Below are 17,905 nucleotides of genomic sequence, written 5' to 3' on the forward strand. Positions count from 1 at the left end.
CTCCCTCCATTCCTCCCAGTTGCTCCCCACGTCCTCTCCCATCTGGATTCACTCCCTTTCTGTCTCTCATTAGAAAAGATCAGGTTTCTAGGAGAAAACAATAGAACATGACGAATAAAAAAAATAATAAGATAAAATGAGAACCATCATATCGAAGTTGGACAAGCCAAGCTAAAAGGCTAATAGAAGAATAAAAGAGCCCCAAGAGAAGACATGAGAATCAGACACCCATGTGTTTACTCAGGAGTCCCATACAAGTACTAAAAATAGTATATATGCAGAGGAACCTGGTGCAGACCTGTGTAAGCCCTGTGCTTGCTGCTTCCGTCTCCGTGAGTTCATATAAGCATTGCTCAGTTGTTTAGGAGGACCTTGTTCTTAGCAGACTTTTCTATGGTGGCGCTGTAGGTTTACTGTTGCTGCTGCTAACATGTCTTAGCTCCTGTTGGGTACCAGGCACTTGTGCTAAGCTCTCAATATGCATCATCACATTTCAACTTGACGATGACCTTATGCCGTACGCATGCCATTATCACCTCCCTTTTACAATACCGAAACGGAGGACGACAGATGTTAAATGACTTGCCTAAGGCTTCACAGCTAACAGATATTAAATCCCAGCACAAAGGCAGCTCCATTTGACCAGAAATCCTTGACTACAGCTAGCAACGAAAGGGGGAGTGGGTTATAGTTAGGAACTGAGGCATCATGGGTGCACGGCAGCAGTGACACGTGGGACCCCGTGTTTATCCAAAGTTGTTTGCAGAGAAATATGAGGGAAGTCGGAGACTCACCCGTGTCGCCTGATTTCTCAGCCACAGCCTCTACCTGCTTGAATCTTTCCACTTGCGACATATGGTCATCCCAGGTGTCGCCTGCCTGCTGTTTTGAGGGACTGGAATGATTGAATCTTTTTGTGCATTTAGCAAAACCCACCATCTGTATCACTGCTTAGAACACACCTAAGACCCGAGAAAGGGGCTCAAAGGCCTTGTGGTTTCTGCCCGACCTCAGCTCCCTCAGGTGCTCTCTGACCTCGTTTTTTTGTTCCTCAGTTGCTTGCAACAGCACCTGAAGAAGTTTCTGTGGCAGAGCCACCTGGTCTCTGTGTGGTGACAGCAGGTGTGTTCCCGCTGATGTGGGGTGTGATTGCCACAGCGCTTAACAACGCGGGGAGAAAGTCCAGCCCTGAGAGACCCAGGGCGGTGACACTTGTGTTGGGGAAGAGAGAGAGAGTGTGTGGCAGAGAAAAGAGAAAATGCAGTTAATGAAGAATCAGTGTTGCTTGGCGGGGGTGGGGGTGGGGGGGTGGGGGGTGGGTGGGGGGTGAAGGGTGGGAGGGGGTGGGGGGTGGAGGGGTTGTGAACCAGATACTTGCTTTCTGGGTATGGTTTTAAAAATTTAGTCTTCTTTTTTTTTTTTTTTGGATTCAGAGAAGTGAAGTTTGTGAACTTTCTCCCTCCCAACTCAGAGCTCCCTTCCCTAAGAGTTCTGGTTCTGGAAGGGAGCTTTCAAGGCCAGCACAAGCTGGGAAGTCCCATACCTGAATTATGGGCCACAGATCATTCAGAAGAAAATCACACAAGAACCATTTTAAGGTGGCACCTAATTCACAAGGGGGTGAGAGAGGGCAGGTAATTTTGAGTAGAAAGTGTTGAGTCACGTCAACAACAATCCCAGCTAATATTTATTGAGCATTCAACACGAGCCAGTCAAGAGTTAATGGGCGTGACTCATCTCACTTCTACCTCACAACAGCCCTCTGAGGTAGGCACTGCCATTATCTTCAATTTCCTGATGGAGAATTGGAGGCCCTGAGGTTTAAGTGACTCAGTCAAAGTACACAACCATTGAGGGTGCAAACTCAGGGTTTGGGCTTTTCATTTCGCCAAACCTCTTTTCCTTGTCTTAATTCAGAAATGTCACTAAACAGAATGAGAAGGAAAAGAGAGAAACTCTTTGGCAACTTTTGAAGGCTTGTCCAATTCCCTTGGCTTGACTGCATGGGGCTAAGACCCAGAGGGATTTTTATCATAAGGTGCCCACCAGAGCTCCCCAACTTGGTGGAATAATTGCATGTTGTAAGAGCCTGCAGCCACTTCTCAAGTTTCCTTTTTATACAATCAGCTTGGGAGGGATTTGGATGTGTAGGCACAATGGGCTAATTTTTCTCTCTCTTGGGCTGGCAGCAAGAGGTGTGACTATTGGTTCCACCCTAGCATACTTGCTGGCACAACAGGCATCAGGCCTCTTTGAGCCAACAAAGAGATCTTGATGAGCTTGTTTGGTGGATGAGCCTGGGCGAGCAGAACAGACTTTGGGCTTAAAAAGCTTGTGAGTAGGAAGTTAAATGAACTCTGACAGCGTGCCAGGCTATGAAGGAGGCCTATGAAAGAGGTGTTTTACAAAATGGTACCCTATGACAACAGATGATTTTCCCTGCTCAGGGGAGTACTTAGGCTTAGTATTACTACGATCTGGGTTCACCATAGACTCATGTTTAATAACAATGCCTGTTCCGCTTTCCTGCAAGGGCTATAACTCCTGTGTTTTGCAGAATGCCTCATGTATGGCAGGGCACAATAAACAGCCAATAGTGATATTTACTATGATAACGATCGTCCGATGCCTTTCATCTAAGGCTGTCATAGTGCTCTGCAAACATTAATTAGTTAGGTGTCAAGGTGGCTCTAGGTTTTTATAATACATTTTCCCATTTTACAGAATTTTAAATTGAGACCCAGCCACACTTAAGTGGCTTGTCCAAAGTCATCCCGCGTGTTTAAATTAACGATAATGATGGTGCTTTGTGTTTCCCTGGCAGATGTTTTCCATGGTGTTGCGGCACATTGCAAAGATAATTTCAGTGCCTTAGAGAAGGGATGGGGTAGCAAACATTATTGGCTGTAGGCTCAGTTGGATAAACTGAGGCAGAAAGGGCAAATAACTCCAGGGGATCTGAGTGATGATGCGAGTCCACTCTCAGAGTGTAGCATCCGTGCCTTAACCGGAAGGCACGAAGGTTTCATACTTACAGGAAAGATAGGTATACTTTTGCAAGCAGAAACAAGCTGCAGGGTGCCACTGTCTTAACATCCAGGAATGGGTTTGTTCATTGTCCCTTCAAGAGACAAGAGGCGTGGGATGAACTCTTCCAAGAAAGAAGTGAACGAATGGGGTGATAGTGGTGGGCTGCCAGCTCATCTCTTTGAAAAACATATTTATGAACTCAGATTCCCTCTAGACGCTTGAACCCTGAAGGACTTGAGTCCGTGCTTCGGCCCTGTTGACAGGTCTGGGTCCGGGGTGGTTTGGTGAGTAGGCACAGACCCATCACTGTTCTAGGTTCCAAGTCTCTGCGAAGAGGTCCAGGGACACCCACTCTCTTAACGCCTTACTATTTTCTGCTCTCAATCCCCGTTGTGGAGGAGCACTCTGTGAATCTTGAATGGTGCAACCCCCTGGCAACTGCGTATGCACTTTCCTTAGCAACGGGGAGAAAGAGGAAAACCTGAACAGAGGTAGGTAAAGCTTACAGGGGCCCCACCTCCTAGGCAGCATTTCCTTAGTGAATGATGACCCTCTCCTGAAAGGCAAGTCAGACTTTTATAGGCTGGGGGAGAGAAGAGGTTTCCAAGTGTTAGGAATTCAAGGGCGATTTGCCAACCCTGAGACAGATATCTTTTCTCTTAACAAGGTAGGTTTGAATAAGGTTTGTTCTCCGCCCTACTCTACCTTTGCAGGCCTGTGGGTTCTGACTGACTGAGGAGACTTACAGAGGAGTGAGCGCCCATCCCTTTCCTGGAATGTGTTCACCTACAGAAGCACAACAGCAATAATAATAAAAAAAATCAGCGAAGAAGCCACGCCAACTTCCCGCTCTTGTTTTTGAATCTTTACACACAACCCTACCACATGGGTGGCTTAAAGGTGCAGTGAACTTCAAGAGACTGACCTCTCAGAAACAAACTTCAGAAAACAGCTGTGAATGCATACTGCAAGCTTCCTTCGTGTGAGGAGGGAGCCCAGTGCTAAATGCCCCCAACTCAAGCAGTCTTGGGACCCTGCAGCGAGCGTTAAAGCTTGCTTTAGGCCAGACTTCAGAGTATACATCTTAGATGGCCTAAATATACCAACAATCTAAGCCATTGCTCAGAACGTTTTGTGTGTTCTCTTTGCTTGGTAGAGAACATCAGCAGTGTGTCTGTACACATCTATTTGATTATATATCCTAACCTTTGCCATCAATCAGTCCGCACACATAGACACTCTCCTCCTGCGTGAGTCTAAGCATCAAGTATCTTGACAGCTTCGAACAGATTATGAGTGATCGTCCTCGTAACGGCACTTTATGGTAAGGGATGGGAAAACAGATTTAGGTAAAATTCAAGCAACACCTGACACCTGCAAACTTCTCCGAAATCTCAAAACCAACCTGCAGTTGAATTTATTTTCTTTATTCCTCACCCCAGAGCAGTTCCCATGTACTGGTCTGGCCCCTTAGCAGCAGAAGTGAAAGACCAGAAGACGATTATCTACAAGTACTTTTATCGTTCGACTACTTCAGGACGAGAACTAAAAGAGAATCTAGCAAGCATCAGAAGTTCTGTTTTAGACCAATTGTCAGATGGATCAGATAGGCTCAGAATTCCCATTGTGTCTCAGTTAAGTGATCACAGCTCTCCCAGCCAATTCTGGGGAATCATCTCCAGCACTCTGATGGAAGTCTTTCTACATGAAGGAAGCCTGCGCCCTAGCTCTCAGCATACACATACCCAACCTCCAAACGCACATGATATTAGCAAGCAAGTTTTCTCTTACCCCATCCATGTGGATCCTGACACTGGGCACCAGCCGGAAAGGGCTGGCCTGTAGACTTCTGGAACTGGTCTTGGTTCGCCTGTTGTCCTGCAAGGTCAGTATGCGAGGCCTGCGAAAGGAGCCCCCTTTCCAGTTCTGCCCGGAGCGCACACCATCCAGCAGGCGCACCAGCAACAGGTTGGCTGGCAGAGCCTCGATACTGCAGAACACCAGGGTCCGGCATTCCGGGCACCTCAGTTCCTTGTGGGCCTTGAAAATCCTCTGTAGACATGGTTTGCAGAAGGTGTGCTGGCAGGGGAGGACTTTGGCTGTGACATCGAGCTTTTCAAAGCACACAGGGCACTCCAGAAGATCAAGTAGCGTCAAATCATCCATTTTATTTTAAAACTCCCGTTGGACCTGGAGAAGTAGGGTTCTCATTGTAGGGGCAGCCGAGGCGAGGGGGCAGAGCCAGTCTTTTGGGAGCATCAGAATTCCCTGCCTGTTTGAAGGAAGGAGGAAAAAAAAATGTGACTGCCCCAGAGGTGTGTCCCACCTACATGGAGGCAGTGTCTTGAGAGGCAGCCGCAAGTACTTTGTTCCGGGAGCTTCAAATGACTCATTCTGATTCAGTCTTGCAGGTTAGAAGACTTGTGCCTGCTGCCGGGATCAGAGGGAGTTCTGCGCAGTGACTGAGGGCTCATTGCCTCTGAGTGGGGAGCCCCCGCAAGGAAAGGAAACTGACCAACTCAGGCTGGGAGCCACTTCTCTACTGAAAGGACAGGAGAGGAGCTTTCTCTTGCCTGGAGCACAGTCGACTAGCATTAACTCAGACCTAGGCCCTGATGATACACTTTCTGGGAGGATATCCACCTACCTCCCCCTTCTCCCCCCTCCCCCAGATGGGCTTGTCTTCTCTCTGCAGCCCAAGCGGAAGAGCTTAGGAAAGTGTTTTTCGACTCCCATGCAGATGTAGATTTCTTCCCCTCCAGTAGATCTTCCTCTCCTATTTTGTTCTGGCAATATACAAGAAAAATCGCTGCTCCCCAATATTGTTTTGCCTTAACTCTGTCGCCTCTCCCTTCTCTCCTCTCCTCTTCTCTCCTCCGCCCCAGATTAGTGCAGAGCCAGAGACATTCTTCCTCCTACCAGGTGAGGTCCTGCGGCCTGTTTAGTTGCTCTGACAATTGTACTGGCTGGCTTTCAGCTTCAGCAGAAAGGAATTCAGGCTTGTGGTCACAGCCTACAGAAACTCAGAGGAAGCAGTATGAACAGGCAGTGTGTGTGTGTGTGTGTGTGTGTGTGGTCCGAAAACAATCCTGACTTTTACAAACAGTTTCATTTCAGATGTCCGAAAACCAAGTTTCCGGTTTTGAGAGGTCTCCAGGGTACGAGTCAGCCACGCCCAGGCTCCGGTGACCGGGGACACCGCGGGTGGGCTTGGTTGGAAGGCCGGTGGCCCACAGCCACTAGCAGAGCAGAAGTGAGGTGCGCTGAACAGAGATGGCGCCTCAGGGTGGCGGGGAAGGGTGGGGGTTGGGGTGGAAGTCTCTTCTCCAAAGTTGCCGGCGCGCTGAAGTACGTGGGACCACTAACCTCGTGCCTATAATTTCAGTGGCAATCGGCTACCCTCTTTCTGGGCTCAGCCGGGGCTGCTCCTTCTCACTGGCCAGCCTCCTTTCCTCCCAGAGGCTGTGCAGTCGAGCTTTGAAAACTTCCATAAAGTCCTTCCAGTTTCAAGGGATCACCTTACCCAGCATTGTTAACACTGTCACTGCCAGCAGCTAGCTGCCTGCCAGCCCACACGCTGGGGCTGACCCATCCTTGATACCAAGCACTGAATACTTTGTGGACCTGCTTTCCCCACTTCCTCCCCCATTCAAGCAGCTTAAAGTTGCTTAATTAGAAACATGCCAAGTGCCCCGTGCTTATTTTTAAACTTTTACGAGGATTTCCTGAGAAGGTCAAACATATTAATGATAGCTGTGGTTCAAAGATAAGTCAGCCTCTTATAAAATACTGGTCTTAAAAGTGATAATCACTCCTTGCATGTTGAGATGAGAGAGGCTTCAGTAATCTTTGGTGCAGTTTCTTCCAATTTAAAAAAGAAGTGGGGTGTGCATGTGCATACTTTGAAAATCAGAGCACAGGAAGGTCTTTTAAAAAGGCAAAAGTAGCTGGGTGGGTGGTGGTGGTGCACACCTGTAATCCCAGCACTCAGGAGGCAGAGGCTGCCAGATCTCAGTTCGAGGTCAGCCTGGTCTACAGAGCTAGTTCCAGGACACCTAGGGCTATTACACTGAGAAAGTCTGTCTTGGGGGTGGGGGTGGGATAATGATCCCAGATCTCCTCTATTTCCTGTAGTCATTCCACACTCTTTAAATGATGCTAAAAATGTATGTATAAAAATACATATTCCACTTTTGATTTATCAATAATGTGTTCATGTGAAGTTGCAAATCAGTCCAACTGAGCAAGTAGGTGATGGCATCCCATCACAGCAGGTGGCCCCCTGTGCGTGTCAGCTCCTATTCCAAACACTTCACCTGTGTTTGCCTGCTTGACCCTTTAGCCAACTTGAGGACACCCCTACAGTTTGCCTTAACCACCCAGATGAAGGAGACAGGCAGGAAAGGTGGTCATGTGACCACTGTCACCAGAGGGAAGGCAGGTCAGTGTTCTTAACTATAGCGCCATGAAGTGAGCAGGCTTTAAGAGAAGAGAGGATTTGAAGACACCCAACCTCATTGGGGATGACAGCTGCAAGAAGTCAGGAGATAATGACCCAGATTGACCAATCAGTATGCCTGCAAATGAGGCAGCTGTGCCCAGAAAGATCAAGAGATTCTCTCAAGTGGCCTGGTGAGTGAGGGTAAAGCTGCAACTAGAAACTAGATCTTCTTCTTCCTTCCCTCCTCCTCCACCTCCTCCTCCACTTCCTCCTCCTCCTGGTTTCTTAGGGCTGGGTGTGCGCTACACACCAGTAACCCCAGTAGTGGGAAAGCAGAGGCAGGAGGATCATGATTTTGAGGTCGTCCTGGGCTATATTGTGAGAATCTGCCCCCCACTCCCAAATACAAATCAATTTCACTTTCTTTTTTCTTTCTTTTTGTTCCCTAACCTCTTTTTATCTATCTATTGAATCTTCTTATGCTTAAGCACAGGGATAACAATTCTTTGGTGGGGGGGGGGGCAAGGGATTGAACCGAGGGACTCGTACTTGCTAGCCAGGATTTTACCACCATTCTAAATACCCTGCCTGACAGTAATTCTTTATCACAGGAAATCACTTAGATATGACTCATTGGGAAATCTTAAGAGGGGATCAAGAAGCCTTCGGTCGATTGTCTTTCTTGTGTTCCTTCCACATCAGTTCATGGGAAAAAAATCAAACATGCATGAAGCTGAGAATGAAGGAGATGTCTGAGAGGAGCAAGTGTGGTCTTCTCTTCTGGTCTCAGACTCTAATTCCCACATGTGCCCACTGCAGAGAATACTTTCCAAATCCCCACTCTGAGTTTCAACAGAATCCCACCCCATTCTGCCCACGAGGGCAGCTCTCTTCAGATTCTTCAGTCTTATTTCCGCTCAGCTCCTCTGTGCCCTGCCCTGTAGACCCCTTGGTGTCTAGAAAGTGTACTCCAACACTAGCTTTTGTAGCAGGGTTTTGCACTGTGCCCTCTCTCTAGATTCTTAAACACAGTCTATGTTTTTATGTCACACCCTGACATACCCTCGCCTGCACCTACCTACATGCACACGTGAGCTTGTACAAGAAACACATTTATGTAAGCGTGGAACATGTAAAACAATAATAGAAATGCTAGAGATAGTTTGATGTATGCCAGATACCAGTGAGAAAACTTTAAGCAAATTGTCTCATTGGGTCTTTCTTATATCTTAAACCTGAGTTTTGATGTTACAAAGTCCTGTACACACCCTGAGTCTATTCATGTATCTTTACTACGTAAGTCCACACACTTTTTCATACAAAGTCCACCATGTATTCATCAGTAGATTTCAGAGGCATCCCAAGAAAACAAGAATAAAGGAAACTGGGGTGCTTTACCTCGCACCTTCTTCAATGTACCCCATTTCACAGCCCCTCCCTATTTCCACACAGTCAGGGCTCTCAAAATTCTCTGGAGTCCTCCATTGCTGAGAGAATTCAATCATATCCGCTGGGTCCTAAGAAGGCAGGAAAGCCCGGTGAGTCAGCCTTTCCTAGTTTGGCATTTGGCAGTTGGAAATTCAAAACCACAGAGTGAGGATGGTAGATTTTTGGGCACTGGAGCGGGACAGAAAAAGTTTACACTGACTGGGTGTGGGGTGGGGGTAGGGGTAGGGTAAGGGTAGGCTGGAGATAGGGGAGTGGGGGCCCTCAAATCACACCTGTAGGTGGTCCCTAACACCACCCACAGAGACTGAAGTCTCAAGAAGACCTTTTCTTTTGAAGTGTTGGAAGACAGGGATGGATTTAGATAGGGATTTTATTCTGGCTTTCCCAAGCACTGCCTTGGCATCAAATCAGACAAATAGCTAGCTCCTAAAAAACAAACAAAAAGGTGAGCTCTGCATCCTTCCCAGATTCCGGCCCCCTGCACCACGCTCGCTCCAGCAACACCCCTTCCACGGCCGGTCCAGGCTTTGCGCTTGTTTACTATCTGGATGGTGCTTAGGAGCTGGTGCTGCTTGTGTTTACACGTCTGTTCATGCTAAAAGTAGGCAAATCTGATCGTTTGGTTCCTCTGTTCAACATCCTTCCTACTGGCCTTAGGCTGAAATCCAAGTCTTTCTTCTGGCCGGTAAGACCGTGTATGATCTGGCTTATCTGCCTGAGCTTGTGCGAACATATCCCTTCTGTATTTCAGAGGTACTGCCGCTCTCCCTTAACCTTCTCTCTCTCTCTCTCTCTCTCTCTCTCTCTCTCTCTCTCTCTCTCTCTCTCTCCTCCCTCCGTCCCTCCGTCCCTTCCTCCCTTCCTCCCTTCCTCCCTCCTTCCCTCTCTCCCTCTTCCTCTCTGTCTCTGTCTCTCTCTCTCTTTGTCTATTTCACATTCTCTGTGACTTTGAGCTTTAAGTAAATGCCCCTTCTGGGAAATGATCTTGATTTCTGCGAGTGGTGAGTTTGTCACCTTATCCTCTTTCACAAAGGTTGTATTTGTTCAAGGATGTGACTGGTGTGTAGTTGATGCTCAATAAATGTGTATGAATGAACTTATGACTGGAAGGAGGAGTGCATGAGTAAATGAATGAATGAATGAATGAATGATGTTTTTAAAATGTTGTGTTTGGAAAGCAGGCATGCAATCCCCGCACTTGGGAGGCTAAAGCAGTAGACCGCTGTACATCAAACCTGCATGGTATCAGACACACATCTGGAGTCAAATTGAGTGCCCTGAATTCCACCATTTATTTGAACTAAGAATTTCCACCAGATTCAAGTAGATGTCACTTAGTGTCTTGTCTCAAGATCTGACCATATATTTCTTCTTTCCCTTCCAAACCCAGATGTTCTCTGATGGTACCATACGGGTCACCTTTGGGAACCTGATCACACGCATACAATCCTGATTCAGAAGTGGGAGTCTTCTTAGGAGATGGTAGCATACGGAGAAAGCTCTCATCTCTCTTCTTTCATTGATCAAGGGTGATGGTCCTGAGCTAAGTCCTGTGATCAGAGCACTGTACATTCACAGGGGGCACCATACAAAATGCCCGTCTCTAACTTCTGCCCCCTGTGTAATTACCTTTAAGGAACAGGCCATTCTCTCTGATTAAGAGAATTTTTTTTTTAATGTGAAAATTACATCACAAAATAAGTGCACTTGGTTGGGATGTAGTTTTAGAATTATAATTTCAGTGGTATGCCATACTATTTATTAGTGTGTGTGCACGCATGTGATGGCACAGATGTGGGCATCAGAAGACAACCCCTGGCAGTCAGTTCCCCCCTGCCATCAATGGTCCAGGGGACAGATTCAGGTGGTCAGGCCTGTGGAGCAAGAGCGCTTGCTAGGGAGCCCGTCTCACTGACCTGTGTTAGTCATTTTCATTTTCTGTTTTTAGTGTTTGTAACCTCAGGATCTCTACCATAAACTTAACCACTCATAATAAATCCTCAAATTGGTCCAAAGGGTTCTCATGAACTCTATCTCCCTAGAGTTAAAATGTGACACCAGGAAGCCTCTCTTGTCTTCTGCATTCTGGTAGAGGCTTCTACTTCTTCCATCTCTTTCTTCAGTATAAATATACATTTAAAATATGTAAGCATAGAGGTACTGCTTCATGATGTTACATTAGCCCCCATGATGTGATTTCCCACTGGGTCCTTGGGAACTTTTGGTGCTCCTTAGGGAGTAGAGAATGGATGTAGAATGTGGGCACCTTCCTAACAGTGGATGCGAAAGCAGGCAGAGTGAAGGTTTGGCTGTCTGTTGGACATCCTGTCTTCTTTGAAAGATGCAGGCCTAGAATGAAGTTACCCGAGGGATTTCTCCTCCCATAGGTGAGAAGTATATTTTAGGGCATTCCTATGCAATTGTCAGGCCTGCAGTAAAGTGGTCCAAACTTGTGGCAAGGATGAAGAGTTTATTAATGTTCTCAGGAAGACCTGTGGTCCTTAAGTTAAAAGAGAAGCAATTTGAATCCACGTCAAGAGCGTGACTGAGGAGTCAGGTGAACCTGATTTCAGTCCCAGCTCTGCCCGTCAAGACATAGCCCACATCACTCCTCTCCTCTTTGGCTTCCTTATGTATCAAATGAGGTTATTAACAGGATTCACCTCGAGGATTCCTTCCGAGAAGTCTGCTGATGCATAGTAGAAGTGTTTACCAGAAGTAGACTTCCTTCTCCTCCTCTCTTTCTTTCTTTCTTTCTTTCTTTCTTTCTTTCTTTCTTTCTTTCTTTCTTTCTTCCTCCCTTCCTTCCTTCCTTTCCTTTTCCTTCTTTCTCTTTCTTTCTTTCTTTCTTTCTTTGTAAGCAGATCTCATTGAAAAAAAAGGAAAGCCGAAGACTTTTCACTCTAAATCAAATTAACCCCAAGGAAGAACAGACCAGCATGCGTGACCAGCCAGTTCTCCATCACCTGGAAGGCGCTGGTCAGTGTGCCCATCTCTGCCCATGCTTGCATCCCACTTCCATGCCTGTTGTCGTAGTAATATAGTTTTCAAAAAACCCAGTAAATTGCTTTTCTGATTAAAAAATTTAATCTTAAAAGGAAACTTCAAAAATACTTCTGCAAATGAGCAAACAGATTCCCTAGCCATAATTTGCAGGTGAGAGTAAATGCTTGTGTAATTAAGGCTAAAACAGGAGAATTGACAAGTGCTAGCATGAAGCCGAAGACTAGCCCTAGACTGAAGTTGCTTTGGTGTAGTCAGGACTGAAAGAGCAAAGCAAGGACTTTCTCACACTGTGACTAAAAGAGATCCACGCTGTGTTAGGGTACCCGGCTGTGTCTTGTAGAGGAACCGGGGTAACTGGAGGAGCGTGGGACCCTGCTTATTCTGTATCATGGACAGTGGTTTGCCCATCTTTGCTCTGATGAGAGTCTTCCTCTTGATTTTCAGTAGGCTAGCTGTCTAAGTACACCTGTGTTTTCTCCATAGACTAGAAGGCATTTTGAAAGGCAGTGTGTGCGAACAGAAAGTAGAAAATTAGGTAAGCATGCACCTTACCATTCTGTCATTAGTGGGCAATGGCTTGGCTGCTAAGTCCCAGCAAATTTGTAATCCCGCTGTTCATACCATGCCAATGTCAGTTATCTCGTGTTTATTGTGTGCTATGAGAGGCCATTTCTGAAGAGGCTGTGGGAAGTGTACAAGGGGTCCTCTGTACCATTTCTGCAAACCCTGGTTGAAAAAGAGCCACGTATGGTTAGTTATAGCCATACAAATATATCCTGTTCACCCACTGCAATCCAGAAATGTATTCTGGCAGAATAGACATGTACCCAAGTACATTTCTCAGCATTACTGACACTAGCGAGCAGTTAAAAACAGTCTTAATATGTGACAATGGGAAACTGGTTAAAAACCTGAGACTACTACCCAGCTATTAGAAATGACAGAAGGAGATATAATATCCATAACTGAGTGAATACAAACTTGAAAGTCATGTGATTCAAGGCTGCTTCATTTTATTTATTTATTTTTGTTCTTCTTGGAAGGGGTTCTTTTGTTTATTTGTTGAACTAGGGTCTCATGCTGTAGTCCAGGGTAGGAATCCTCTTGCTGCCATATCTCAAGTGCTATGGATAATGAGTGTGTGCCCCATGCCTGGATGAGTCGAGGTTATTTCAAAGCAATGCACAGATATACAACATTATGATTAGAAGAATACATGCCAGAAGCCAACAATATGATAACTCAGCTTATTAGTTGATTTTCTATTGTTTTCAGTTTGCTTATGCATGTTTGTAACTTTTTTTTAAATAATGAACACATAGTTCTGTTATTACACACACACACACACACACACACACACACACACACATCAAAGCATAATGGTACATACTGTGATCCTGTGATCCTAGCACCTGAGAAGTGGAGGGGAGAGGATCAGGAGTTCAACGTCATCCTCTGATGCACGGTGAGCTTATGGCCAGTCTGAGCTACATGTGTTTTTCAAACAACAGCACTAACAACAAGAAACAAAACAAAAACAACAAAAACCAAATCAGTCAATCAACCAAACAGACAAACAAAGCGAAACAGAGGCTGTAGTGATGACAAAGTGCTTAGCACGCAAGCAAGGGGAGCTGAGTTTGACCTTATAACCCGTCTGAAAAGCTAGTGATGGCACATGCTTACAATCCCAGATCTGGGGAGTAGAGACAGGTCACCAGGGCTCACTGGCCAGCCAGCCTAGACTACTCACAAATTCCAGATCCCAGTGAGAGAGTTTCTCTCAAAGAACAAGTCTGATAGTTCTTGCGAATGATATGTATGGTTGACTTCTGCCTCTACACACATGTACACCCATGTACATGCGCATCTGTATTACACATGAATATGAACACATACACACATACAAACAGCAAAACAAACCCTGAACCCCCAAATAGCTTAAGTGTCATCAGATTTACTAAAACATTTGCATTGAGGAGAGGTAAATCTTACAATCCAGCCAGGCTGCCCATTAGATCTGGTAAGATAACTATTAAGACAATGAACTCCACACTCTCTGAAGCTGTACTTGGCCAACAGCAATCTGGAACAAGTACCTCGCTGGGCAGGTGGACGGCTGTGCCTGGCACTTCACTGCTAACTGGACACCCTCTCTTCTTTTTCTGTTTCCTTTCTGATGAAATCAGAAACACACTGACTTAAAACCATGAGCCTTAACTCATACACTGAGCAAGATTTGTGCCAAAGCTGACTTTGGCTGAGACTCTTGCGCAATCCATCTTGCAGTTTTGATGATGCAGGAAGGGAGACTGCAAATCTGAGTCATGCGAGGGTTGTGAGTAGTCTAGACGGCCATCCCGAGTTGGTCTTCAAGGCCAGTGCAGGTGACAGGAGGAACAGGGCTCTCTCTTTAATTTTTAAATGGAATTACTTTCGTATAACCGAAGGTAAGTAACATTCATCAAACCAATTAGACGCTTCTGAGGGACTCCCGAGCGCTGCTAATTATACATTAATTATACTCTACTATGTCCTATTTGCTTGCTCTTTCCTGTAAATTGCTCTTGTCCCACATAGTCTCCATCATGTGGAACAGGAAGCACGTCTGTGTTGATCACTTGGTGCCTGATGTCAGTAGATGTGAATATCTGCTGAACCCCGAGGACGGCTCGTCTGCATTTAAGTATCACTGCGTTCCTAAGGTGAAAACTTAGGGCACCCGGAGACCCTGGATACTCAGCTCTACCACCAATAGCTCTACAATTTTGAGTGTTCAGCAGCTCCAAGCCCCACCCATAAAAGTTGCAATCAGTGGTATCTACTTCTCGGACTTGGGAGCAACACATTTCTTAATACATATTGGTATCACCCAGAGAAATACCGACCACATAAGAAAGGCTCAAAAGATATTGGTGGCTACCTTGCATTTTCTTTTCATCTTGGCTGTGTTCCCTGGAATGGGGTAACCGTAGCCATCTTATTAAATGAGAGATAGACCTAAAGTTGGGTGTGCTGACACACCTCTGTGACTGCAGCATTTTGGAGGCAGAGGCAGGAAGATTAAGAGTCCAGGGTCATCCTTGACTACTTAGTGAATTCAGGGCCACCCTGGACTACCAGAGACCCTGTGTAAATGAGTGTGTGTGACAAATGAGATGGCAATAATAGCACCCTGTGTGATTGTTGTGCACATACACACAGAAGATGCTCATAAAATGCTTCCAACAGTGTGATACAGGGTGAGTGCTCTGTCAAGGTTACCCATTATCCCCCTGCCTGGCCTCTTATTATGTGCCATGTTGCGTCTAAAGTACAGTTTAAAACTGACCCCAACTCCTGGCTTTCACCAAAGCTGTTATTCATTTGGCCTTTGCATGACTGCTAATCCAGAGAGTGGCTGCCTGGAGGCTTACATGGTCTTGGGCACAGTAGCACTCTGGAGAACTTTAATAGGGGGTGGGGTTGGCTGTTACGACAGAACAAACAATGACAGTTATCATTATTGCGCTGGATTCTGAACCAAGACTCCGAGCTCTCCTTTTACAGGCGAAGAACAGAGTCCTAAAGAGGTTATGTGTTGCTCCAGCTTCTTCTTGTAAAGGGAGCCCAGGATGCAGGTGCAGTCAGTCTGTGCTCTGGACCTCCCTGCAGCCCATTTGCTACAGTTGGAACATGAAAAGAGATGCTACTGTAATCAAGCCCTTCGAGAAACTTTGACCCGAGACTTTTATTTTAGTTCTAGTCAGTAGAGTTCAGTCCTCGGGAATGTCACAACAACTTCAGGTTCATTGATAACAGGAAGAGAAAGCAAAATAAGCCTGGGACAGAAAGGGAAGGAATGACCGGGTGTGGCATGCTTGCTTGCCACCTCAGCACTCAGGAGGCTGACGCAAAAGGACTGAGGGTCAAAGGCCAATTTGGGCTAGCTCAGGAGACCTTGTTGAAAAAAAAAAAAGGAGGGTTACGCCAGAAAAGTGAATGAAGACTAGTTGATATAATTCTTTTGGATAAAAATTATTTGTTTTTAAATTAAAAATGGAGACTCCTACAGAAGTAACCAGAATCACTTCCTTTTGTTCTTATGCCCAATTTTGGACCATGAATTACTTTTCAGTTTCAAGTTTGAAAAATATTTGTTCTGTTAGGTCTGACATGTCTATCTGTGGTTTTATCTTAGGGCCAATCAGCTGTGCCTTGAACTAAGAACGGGTGGATATGGTTGCTACATCCATGGGACTAAGAATGTAGGAATATGGTTGTTGAGGAAGAGGGCTGAAGTGGTGGGCAACTCCTTTTTTCATGCTGCTTCTCAATCTCAAATGCTCCTTCATTGGCACTAACCAACTGGGCAATGCAACATTGTCTGCTAATTTTGCTGTTGCTGTAGTCCTGAAGATCAAATCCTGGGCTGGGTATATGCTAGGTAAGAACTCTTGTATTAAAACTTCGTGTGCGCTAAAGATCTTTTTAAAACCTGCATGGAAACCTACTATTGTAGAAGTTTCTTAAAATATGTGGATACAAATGCAATTTTGGCTAGGTGATAGTGGCACATGTTTTTAATTCCAGCACTTGGGTCGCAGAGGTGGGTGAATCTATCAGTTTGAAGTTACCCTGGTCTAAAGAGCTAGTTCCAAGACTGCCAAGGCTACATAGAGAGACCCTGTCTCAAAAACCAAAACAAAACATATATACACATATATATGTATATATAATTTGTATCTATATATGGATATATTTAAATGGAGTCACCATATATTGGGGGAGATAATGTCCCCAACTAGACATCATATGCTACCAAATAAAACCCCTAGTGACAGGAATGGGTTACAGCTTTTTGAGTTATTGGCTAGATGGGTCCCATAAAAGCCCCCAAACACTACAGGCTATTGCCAACACTATTGGTTGCTCTCCACAACTGACACCAAGACTCTATTGTTGAAGACACCGCATACTTGTCCCTAAACATGAAGAAATCGATCTAGTACTCAACCAGAAGCATCACCCCTATTTACTAGCACTGTCAGTGCTGGAAGGTGCTATATGTGCTACCAGAAGGGAAAGATAATCATCGATGTCATTCAGCTATGAACTCTGTAAGCTACAACAGTCACTGATGCAATAGTGCCACAAGCACTGTGGAAGTAACCAATCACCTTTTTATTGGATTTAATGGGACACATTTCTGACACTGTTAATGAGGCCAAGAATCTGAGAGTAGATAGGTTGTAGGCTTTAGGTGAGATCTATTACTATTATTCTCCTAAATGAACATAGGTATAAAACTACTTTCTCAGGACATATTGCTATGTCCATACATCAGTAAATCACTGGACCCTCATCAGAGAAGCTTCATCTTGAAGTAGATGGTAATCATCACAGAGACCCAAAACTGGATGACATGCAGAGAGTGAGAGACTTTGGAGCACTCAGGCCTAAATGTCTGTATCGCTCACTTTCCCTCAAGGTTCAGAGGTCCATGTAGAAGAGGGTAAGGATAGATTGTAAAAGCTTGAGGTGGTGGATAACCCTGAGGAAGCAGTGTTTTCCAGACAAAACAGGACTGATGTACACATGAACTTACAGAGACTGTGACAGCATGCTCCAAACCTGCGTGGTTCAAACCAGACAAAATCCCAACACAGAGGAGGGCAAGTGGCAACAAAACCCTAGCCTTAACCAAGAAACTCTTTGTAGTTGATAGCTGCGAGGAGAGGGAATATCAGTTTTCTTCAGAGGAATGTCCCTGGGTATATTAACCACATGCTATTCCAGGGAGGTTGCATGCTCAGGAATAGTTAGCCAATGCAAATAGATTCCATTATTTTTTTTCTCTTTTCAGGTTTTGTGTGTGTGTGTGTGTGTGTGTGTGTGATTTTTTTTTAAGAGAAAAAGAACATGAAACAGGATGACTGGGTTGGTTGGCCAACCAATGAATTTCAGGGTCCTCCCTTTATTCTCTCAGAACTCTAGTTT

General features: G+C 45.4%; 1 protein-coding gene across 6 annotated transcripts in view; it reads right to left on the reverse strand.

Annotated features, from left to right (window-relative positions):
* Sh3rf2 (SH3 domain containing ring finger 2) overlaps window positions 1-6,528 on the reverse strand; it is a 107,299-nt gene extending 100,771 nt beyond the window's left edge. For 2 of the 6 annotated variants that reach the window (XM_048419508.3, XM_048419505.3), the window contains exon 1: window positions 4,822-6,523. In XM_048419508.3, the coding sequence (XP_048275465.3) occupies window positions 4,822-5,196 (375 nt within the window). In that variant the 5' untranslated portion in view covers window positions 5,197-6,523. Of the gene's footprint in view, window positions 1-4,821 lie in introns of all 6 variants that reach the window. The other 4 variants (XM_085699922.2, XM_085699920.2, XM_085699921.2 and 1 more) reach the window with 4 other exon arrangements.
* Window positions 6,529-17,905: the final 11,377 nt, after the last annotated feature.

Source organism: Myodes glareolus, chromosome 13 (assembly GCF_982192425.1).
Source record: "Myodes glareolus chromosome 13, mMyoGla1.1, whole genome shotgun sequence".
NCBI lineage: Eukaryota > Metazoa > Chordata > Mammalia > Rodentia > Cricetidae > Myodes > Myodes glareolus.